General features: G+C 31.7%; 1 protein-coding gene across 1 annotated transcript; it reads right to left on the bottom strand.

Moving 5' to 3' along the window:
- Nucleotides 1-3,174: 3,174 nt before the first annotated feature.
- Nucleotides 3,175-6,944, bottom strand: LOC123215849 (serine/threonine-protein kinase BRI1-like 2). The gene has a single exon (XM_044636109.1). It carries the CDS (start codon nucleotides 6,816-6,818, stop codon nucleotides 3,411-3,413), a length of 3,408 nt encoding a protein of 1,135 aa, XP_044492044.1. The 5' UTR covers nucleotides 6,819-6,944; the 3' UTR covers nucleotides 3,175-3,410.
- Between the last annotated feature and the right edge of the window lie 3,550 nt (nucleotides 6,945-10,494).

The following is a 10,494-nucleotide window of genomic DNA, read 5'->3' as shown; positions in this document are numbered from 1 at the left end:
CTGCAAATCATCTTTTCTAATCAAAACCCTTGCTCATAAACATTCTTGAATTTTTGTATTGGGTTGTATTGAGTTAAAACTTTGATATACACTCTTCAAGAGAGTTTCTAAGCCTTGTCTTCTTATTAATTCATATTATAAAAGAGTGAGATTTACTCTTATTGAAGCTAGAGATTTCTAAAGAAAGAAAGTGGACTCTAATACTTATAAAGATTAATAGCACCTTAGAAGCTATTTGTATTGTGAAGAAAAGTTAGTTAGGTTTTTGTCAACTAAGGATTAGTGGAGTACTTCAAAGGATATAACTTGGAAGAGTGGACATTGGTCAGATTGCGCTGAAACGCTATATATCGCTTGTTTGATTTTTTCTTCCCTTAAACTCATATTTTGTATTGTATGTTGTTTTGACTGTGTTAATTATTTGAAATATATCTTGAAGTTTTCACAAATTGCATTAAAAAATAGTCATCATTCATTAAGTTGCTTAAATTGATTCAACTGTTTAATTTGTTAAAAATTGTTTTGAATTCTCTAACTCACCCTTGCTCTTAGAGCATTCAATCCTTTGTAATATTCATCTCAACTCAACTTGATTACAACTCTTAATTATCATATGATTAAGGAAATCTAAAACTGGTTCAAACTTACGACTACAAAGTTTGAAAGATTTATCTACAACAATTTGAAAGTTTTCCAAATTCATTGTGTTTATTAGTCTTATGGTATATATTTCTTTATCGTTAATATTTGTATATATGATTTTGTAATAAGAAAATGAATCCTAATAGTAGGCCTAATTCTTCTTATTTATTGATCAAATTTTTTTGGTAAAAAGTTGATTATGCTAATAAAGAGAACTTATAATTAATTTTTGGGAAATTTTCCAAATAAACAGTTTCAACAAAATCTTTCGTTATATGCATTAGCCATCACTAAATTGGTTTTCTCAGATTTATCTTCTAAATAAAACATTCTCATTTAAAATATTAGAATTATTAACTTAGCTATATATGTCCATACACCTAGAATTTGCCCTCACTCTTCATCCTCATCTCTAGAATTTTACATTTCTCCAAATACCCAACCTGTGATGCCTATTTAACCGTGGAGCCAAGCTATCAGCACCCACTAAAAGGATAAGAAGCCTCATTCCGTAAAACACCCCATTTCTTAAGTTTAAAATATTATTTTTCTTGCGGCGCCCCATAAATTCTATAAATGCCATAAATTTCGTTTTACTAATAAGAAATTTCATCTGAATTAGGTTAAGTTAAACCTCAAGTATAATAATTAATCTTATAACTATTGTATTAAGTAAATAAAAAATTTAATTTAAAAATAGCATTAAAAAGAATTTAAATTTATTCTCTTTTATACATAAAACTTTTCGATTAAAAGCATGATTTAACATTTTATATCCTCCACTTATGCTATATATATACCTGGTTGCGTTATTCTTAAAAATAAATTTTCAGGTGATATTATTGTCAGTTAAGAAAATTAAATTAACTTAATCCTTGCAAATAATCTTAAGAACATAATACAATTAAACAATACAATAAATATGTATATTAAAATAGATACCGATACTTTGGAAAGAAAAAAAAAGCAAAAATTTTGTTTGTGAAACAATTGAAAACTTACAATTTTGTAATGCTTGTGACTTAATATATCCCATTGCAAATTTTCTTTATCAAATTATCTTTTTGTTTAAAACATGATTTGAATAGTGTGAAAAATATTAAGGTTTAATGTGTTGAAAGTATTTAAAAAGAATTAAAGATAAAGTTAATTTTAACAATTTAATATAAAGAATCGTTAAAAGATAATTAAAAAAGTATGATTTTTTAGTCCATTGGTTCTCATAATACCTAATTTCTTTTTATTTAGTAAATAGATGAAATTGGGTTGGCTATGACCTATGGACAACACCTAAAGTAGTCTATTTTAGGAATGAAGAAAATTATGTGTATAAAAGTTATAATACGATTAGATATTAATTTATTTTTAGTTTTTAACTATTACATAAAAATTATGCCATAACAAATCTATTAAGAAATATAGCAAGCCACCCTGTGTTGGCCTGCAATTATTTGGAAAGAGTGAATCACATTTTCCCATCCAATATTTGGTTTGAAAATCATTTTTCACCCTTTGATGTTATAAATCATATCTTTTCCCCCAAAATCAAATTTTGTTTAAAAAAACTAATATTATTAAAAAAAATTAATAATTTCACCTTCTAAAAATTTTAAAATAAATAAAAAGAATAAACTTTTTATATATTCTTCTTTAACATTTTAAATATGATAGTTTAACTATTTGATTGGTTTAAAACCTCTTACTATCACCCTAAATAACCACACACCATTAATTGTTTTAAATAATCTACGGTGGGCCACGTACGGTGAATTCATTAATGATAGAAAGTTCTGTTAGCACACATCATATCCAATAAAATAATCAAAATGTGTCACCGGTGGATTGGCTTTTGATGAAGTTGAAACAATTCATGCAGTTTTGATGAAACCATGGGCAAAGAAGGTAGTAAAGAGGTGAGATACGGTGAGGAATTAAGAAGAAGGTGGCAATGGTGGTGAGGGCTCGACTAGGTGAGAGTTCGTGGGGGAAGAAGAAAAAGAAGAAGGTAGTGGAGATGGGGGCCAACGAAGTGCAAAAAGGAGGTGAGAGATGGTGGTGTGTGATGGGGTGACAACTTAGTGGTGGCAGAAGTGGTGGTGGGGAAACGAGAGGTGTTGATGCAAGTTTAATATATGAAGGGATGATAAGGTAGTATTATTAATTTGGAGTGATATGTACATTTGAAACGTGAAACTATTAAGATTAATACAATAATTTAATTTTTTAATAGTAGGTTAGAATTTTTTTTCCCATTACAAAGTTTGATTTTGGGTACGAATACATGATTTTTAGCATCAAGGGTTGAAGAAGTATTTTTGGACCAAACCTCAGGTTGGACAGTGTAACAAACTCATTTGAAAATCGTATATGCCCGTATACCAAAACCAAGAAAAAATATACCCTGATGAGGCACTCTTTGCTTGATATGCCTGTGTCTTTAAGTTGGATTGGTTACACTTGTATATCCACAATCACCAACTAAATATATACTAATGCAGAAACAGCCAGCTTGCTTAATTCCTAAGTACAATATTACCAATTAATTGTTTCTCCTCGGAATTTTATTAGTCAAAGTGAAAGTGCTCTCAAATACTCTCTTTTAGGCTGCAGTAGCCAGAAGAAACGATGTAAAGAAAAAGAAAAAAATAAAAGTAAAAATGAAAACTTGCCAATTACATACAACAGAACCCTTAACAACTGAACAACAAATCTTGCAAGCTCTGTCTTTCTTACACTACTTAACCTTAATCAATAAACAATAAACATTTTCAACCACTGTTGCTGCTTCCATTTCCTGATCCAGGCATCAACTCTCTTAACATGGCTACAACCTGCAACATATTAGGCCTCTTCGATGGTAAGTCATCCACACACTGTAATGTTATCTCCAAGTATCTCACCATTTCTTTAACCTCTTCAGCTTCTGCTTCGTCTGTTCCTTTTGTCACCAATAGCAACTCTGGGTCAATTACTTCCATTTGTTTCTCTTCTTTCACCTTCATTTTCACCCACCCCACCAAGTTTGTGTCACCAAAATCATCCTTATCTGTGGGGCGCTTCCCAGCCAAGAGTTCCAATAGGACAACCCCAAATGAGTACACGTCGCCTTTTGCAGTGCACCGGAAGCTTTGGTAATACTCCGGTGGGACATATCCAGGCGTTCCGGCAAGTGTGCTAACACTAAGATGAGTGTCTAGTGCGCTTATAAGCCTTGCCATTCCGAAATCAGAGACTCTTGCTTCCATTTCATGGTCTAGTAACACATTGCTTGACTTCATGTCTCTATGTATAATGTGTGGGATGCAATTATGGTGAAGGAAGCAGAGTCCTTTGGCAGCTCCTCTTGCAATCTTTTTCCTTTCTTCCCAAGTTAGAATCCGATGGTCTCGCATCTTTGATCTTCCATGGAGCACCTCTTCAAGACTGCCAAATTCCATGAACTCATACACAAGGAGCCTCTCTTCACCAACTTTGCAATAGCCTAATAGAGGCACAAGATTCCTATGTTTTATTTTCCCTAGAGTTTCCATTTCAGCCATGAATTCTCTGTCTCCCTGGCAGCTCAACCGAATGAGTTTCTTGATTGCAACACTTGATCCATCCTTCAATGTGGCCTTGAAGACTTCTCCAAAGCCTCCAGACCCAATAAGGCTTGCTGCAGAGAAACCATTGGTTGCCTCAATGAGTTGGGAGAATTTGAGTTTTCTTAGCTGCCTTTGAAACGTTGCAACATTTATGCTCAATGGTTCTTTCTCCTTGTCAATCTTCCACGTTGTAGCTGCATGAGTTGCTTGCAAGCTGTTAAGCATCTTGATCTCTTCTGCTTCCTTACGTCTGGCACGCATTGCGATCGCCCATACAATCAGTATGCATATTGAAGCAATGGAAATGAGGACTCCCATGACAATGCTATTAGCCCAGGATGCAGCTGCCAGCCTATGGCCTTTCTTGTCACCATCTGCACTTGGTGTTACTGATGGTTGATTGTTGCCATTTCTGCATTCAGGTAGGGGAACCCCACAAAGTCCAGGATTATTAGCATATTGAGTTGCTGGAAGTGTGCTAAGCTGCCCCCTTTGTGGAATTGGCCCAGTTAATTCATTGTTTGACAAATCTATTTGCACCAGGAATGACAGGTTTGAGAAGGACTCAGGAATTTGACCTTGCAATCTGTTATGTGATGCATCAAACACACCTAAATTCCGGAGATGGCCAAGCGATGATGGAATCTCCCCAGATAGCTGATTATGAGCTAATTCAAGAACTTGCAAGGCTATCATCTCACCTATTTCGTCAGGGATCTTACCTCGAAGCTCATTGTAAGAAAGATCCAGATACTCCAGTGTTTGATACTGAGTAAAAAGACTCAACACAGCTCCAGAATACATTCTTGTGAAATCACAAGTCCTTAATGTTGGAATTTGCAATAATCTTTCAGGGCGAATACCAGCAAATTCCAACAATCCGCCAACCCCTTTACAAGAATTCCCTACATTCCTTACAAACACCAAAGTGTTACCTGAAAGGATTCCGCTTAATGCTTTTGCACCAAGCTGACGGCCGAGTCGAGGAGGGATTGATCCAGTGAGATTATTGCTGTTCAAATCTAACCAAACCAGACTGCTGCAATTTCCCAGCTCTAAAGGAATCTCACCAGTTAGACTATTATTTGCAAGTTGCAAAACAGCAAGCCTCGACAAAAGGCCAAATTCTTTCGGAATTTCACCTGTGATTTCGTTGCTTGTGAGAGATATCCATTCAAGATTACTGCAATTGAACAATTCAATTGGAATTTCACCACTAAGTTGATTATTGTTGAGAATAAGATCCTTTAAATTCTTGCATTGACCCAACTCTGGTGGAATTTTCCCTTCCAATCCATTGAACCATGCTATCAATTGCTCCAGATGCTCAAGCATCCCGAGTTCAGCTGGAATGGAGCCATTGAGATAGTTCAAACTAAGATCCATTGTTTTCAGCTGTGAACATTGTGACAGTTGAGCCGGAATTTCTCCTTCAATAAGATTATCAGGTAATCTCAGCTCTTCAAGTGACTCGGCTCCCGGACATATATCTGGAGGAATAACTCCTGAGACCTTATTGGAACTAAAATCCACAATCCTTAATTTTTTGCAAGATGAAATTGAAGCTGGAAATGATCCAGAGATCATGTTATTACTCAGCAACAAATTCTCCAATGAGGTAAGGTTTTGAAGGATGACATCCGGGAAGGGACCAGAAATGTTGTTATTAGACAAATCAACAAGTTTCAGCCAAGAACAGTCAGAGAAACTCGACGGAATTGGACCAGAAATGTTGTTATAAGAAAGCTTAAGCTCAAGAAGAGAACCACAAACATTTCCTAATTCAGGTGGGATGTAACCAGTGATATGATTATTAGACACATCTAATATCTGTAAACTCTTTAGCTCACCTAGACTTCTTGGGACCTCCCCTGTGAGTAAATTGAAAGATAAATTCAAAGTTTTGAGATTTGTGCAATTGGAAAGGGAGATAGGAACAGAATCCATTAGATGATTTAGAGAAAGATCAAGGTGCAACAAGAAATTGCAGGAATTCACATCAATTTGCAAACCTGAAATGGATCCTGTTATGTTATTAGAAGACAAGTCAAGAACCTCAAGTTTATCAAAATTTGATAAAAAATTTTCTGGCAAAATCCCAGTCAAGTTGTTTTGAGAAAGATTCACATAAACCAAATTTGGATATTTTGAGAAAAAGTTGTCAGGGACAAGACCTACAAGTACAGCTGAAGATAATTCAAGTTGTTTTAGTCCATATGGAAGCTGAAGCAAACAAGTTGAATTTACTATAAAAAAATTAGAAGAAAGATTTATAATAGACAACATATCTAGAGAAGCCAAAGGATCAAAAGAAATACTTCCACCAAGACTCTTTCCACTAAGATCAAGTTGAGTGACTCTTCCAAGAGAACATGAAACTCCATACCAGGTGCATGGATTTCTATTGAGTTGCCAACTCGACAAGGCGCCATTGGGGTCTTTCTGAATCATCTTCTTGAAGGAAATAAGAGCAGCGGCATCTGTTTTGATAGATGGAACAATGCTTTGTTGGGTTGGAGAAACTGAGAGGTAGACTGCACAGACAAGTATAAGTGCAAGATGATGTAAAAGCTGAAGTGGGTAACTCTCCATTGAAGGAACAAAACAAAGTTTAGAAAGAACTCAAGTGAGGGAGATGGATAGTAACACAGAGAAAGAGAGGGAAGAGAGAGAGAGAGTGGTGAATATGATGAGAATTTGTTGATGTTGCAAAGCATGAAAGAAAGCTTTAGAAAAAGAAAATGCTTTTAATTATGTTGTGTAAAATGGGAAAAAAAAAATGGAGGGAAATGAACGTGGAGAGGAATAAGAAAAAGGAAGGAAATTCGAATGGAATTTAGTGGGTATATATATATATATATATATGTACTAATTAATTATACGCTTGGTCTTCTTCTTCTTCATCTACTTTGTTGTTCTCAAGATGAAATAATTATTTAACCGATGAAAGTTCTATCCCTTACTTAAATTTTAGTTGAATCTCAAAAAATATTAATGTGAGTTTAAAAATTTAAATACTTATTTATAAATTAATTTTTATTAAAATTTTTATTCAAAATAAAGATAAAATTATTATTTTAATAGTAAACTAAAAAATTTAAAAATTTAAATCATTTTTTCTTTTTAGTTTAAAAGATTAATAATTTATCTTATAATAAAATTTTGAAAAGTTACAATTTCTTTTTAAAATTTCACTTGCTTAGATAATCCACCAGAATTTGGTGGCTCAACAAAGCTAACCACCACAGATAAGAAGTATCAACGAGGATTCGTTGGAGAAGCGCCCTTCTTCAATACTTATAGACGAAGTATTGTCAAACACCTAAAAAACTAAAACCCTAAGGGGACATTATAACTTTTCAAAGTTTTATTATAAGAAAAAATTATTAATTTTTTTAAATTAAGAGAGAGAAATTATATAAATTTTTAGAATTTTAAGTTTAATAATAAAATAATGATTTTATATTTATTTTTAATAAAAATTAGTCTATAAAAAGATAATTAAATTTTTTAAATATCATAAATATGCTTTTAAGATTCAATTAAAACTTAGAGGAAAAATAATCCTTTGACCTATTTAATCTCTCTGTGCTTTGGGTTTAGTTTATTGATCCCATTTTTTAATACTATTGAGAGAAATTTTCCTTCATTTATCTAGCATTAATTAATTATGTTTCAATATTATAAAATAAGTTATATGTAAAGTTGAGCTTAATGTGATCATGTCAGACTGGTAGATGCATGTACATAACTCTTTCAACATCATCATTGTTTTGAGAGATGTTAACTTATATAACGATAGAATGTATAATTTATTTCAATATAAAAACACATAGCAAATAACTCACTGGCTTTTATGTAAAATATATTAGTTTAAATTTAATATTTAGAAATATATTTTATCGTGTTCAACAAGTCAGCACGTTAAGGGTCAATTAAGTATGAGTGAATGACATGTTCCCACCCATGGTTTGACACAAAACCATTTTTTATCATTGATAGCATATATCACACATTTTATCTAAAACTTAACACCGCTGATTAAAATATATCATCCGACCTAGTTTAAAACTCAAATAACCATATTACCCATATATTAAACTCCTCTCCATGTCTCACCAAATTCACATCATCATTCATGTCAACCTCTCTCTATTACCAAATTCACATTATCACTCAAGCCTCTATTAAATGACATTGTTTTTTACTCTAATGGTTTTAATTCCTCCATTAAGAACAAGATCAACAAACTCGATAACTTTGATAAAGTATTCTTGTTAAATCATGACGTAGAAATTTAGACTTTAATTATTTTTTAAGATTAATTGTTTGATCTTATTTAAAACTATTTCAAAAATCTTTTCTTTTCGAACTAGTTTTTTATTTCTTTTTTCACCATTATTTTTGCAGGGTTTGTTGCATTATATTTTCCATCATTATGAAGAGAAAGCCACTACATAGAAAAACTTATTTCAACATTTTAATTTGTTGTGATTGAAGAAGTACCAAGAGACTATTTTTAAACATTTAGCAAATGATGTTGACAAAAATACTCTCTAGTTTTTGTTTCCAACCCACCAATGAGTATCACAACATTCTAACTAGAACCTCTTGAATTGCTCTGTAAAAGAGATGCATCAAAAAGATGAATCACTTTTAATCGTGATGAAAATCATAATAGTTATGATGATAATAGTAATGGTAGTAGATGCTAATTGTTAGTGTTGATGTTGCTGTTTGGGTTGTTGTTTTTGGTGAAGAAAGGAAAAAAAGGTTAAGATTGTTGTCTTGGTGGTGATAGTGTTTAGATGAGATTTCCATAATTATTGGAATATAAGAAAAAGAGAGATGTTTAAACGAAAATCGAAGAGAGAAATGACGAGGTGAAAAGAAGATTTTTGGTTAATATATTTTTATTTTTATTTCATATGATTCTTCTTACATGTGCAGGTTATAAAATTACTATTTTGCCCTATATTGTACAATTGTTGCTAATAAGTTTTGATTTTGGATGAAAATGTATAATTTATGCTTGCAAGGGGTGGAAAATGTTTTTTAGCGAAACCTGAGTGGGAAGATGTGATTCATTAAGTATTATATCATTTTGTAGTAAAATTCAAGAATTTGGTGAATATTGATTTGACTTTTGGTCAAAATGTGGTGGACCCACAGACAAAGTCTATGATCTATCTAAGCTTTAAAGAAAAATAAAGTTATAGGGTGTGTGAGTTTGATCCAAGAGCCAGTGAGTGTCTGTCACCGAGCGTGAGAGAATGTTTCCTCCAATTTTATTTTAATTAATTAAAAACTATTTCTATGAATACTTACAGTATTGTAGGCAGACGACACTACACCACAAATATCATAAAGCCAATGTGGGCAATTATGTTAGCCTCTCATTTAAAAAAAATTCAGTAGCTTCACTTTTGGGTTTGGGATATTCCAGGATTCCCATCTTTTAAACACACCTTTTACATATAATTTTAATGTATTAATTATTAAATTTCATAATAAAAACATCTTTTAAATATTCAATTGAATATTTAAAATATAGTATACGTAATTTTATTATTATTTATCCTATCTAATATTAAACCTGCATTGTTAGAATTCAATTTAAGAAAGTCATTAACCCCACTAATTGATTATTGATGAAAGTTTTGATTCAACAAACTTTTTAGTTTTTTCCTTGAAACAAGTGCAATTTGAGGACTTTCTAGGAGATGTCCATCCTAAAATCACTCTTATGAAAGAGGCTTAATTTTGTAGTTCTAATTAGGACTATATATATTTCATCCTAATTATTCAATTTTGAATTCGAATTTAAAATTGAATGAATTTAGTTTGAGTCTAGAATTAGACATATTTTTTATAAAACGAACCAAATTTTAATTAATTTAAATATTTATGTTTCAATTGACTTAGATTAAATTTAAAATTAAATTATATTTAATCAAGTTTAAATCTTACCTAATTGATCTTAAATCATTTTTCCTAATTTGAATCGATTTTAAATTAAACTTTATTTAAACTTAATTTAGATAATTACAGTTTTAATGAGATTTGATGCATTCAAGATGACTATAGTTGTATAAAAACACACATGGTAGAATTTATAAGAAATTTTCAGAGATTTAAAAACATTATTTGTCTTAACGTGCTTATTTAAAACAGAAAAGAAAGAGAGTTTTTAGAAAAATAAAGGATTAGTATTTTAAAGTGTTCCATTAGTACTTTTAAAAAGACTTTAAAAATGTTTGTATATGTA

This window comes from Mangifera indica, chromosome 5 (assembly GCF_011075055.1).
Source record: "Mangifera indica cultivar Alphonso chromosome 5, CATAS_Mindica_2.1, whole genome shotgun sequence".
Lineage (NCBI taxonomy): Eukaryota > Viridiplantae > Streptophyta > Magnoliopsida > Sapindales > Anacardiaceae > Mangifera > Mangifera indica.
This window is presented reverse-complemented; position numbering and strand designations above follow the sequence as displayed.

What these genes read in the sequence shown, in the direction of transcription:
- LOC123215849 (XM_044636109.1), bottom strand. Translation starts at nt 6,818, where the DNA reads ATGGAGAGTTACCCACTTCAGCTTTTACATCATCTTGCACTTATACTT.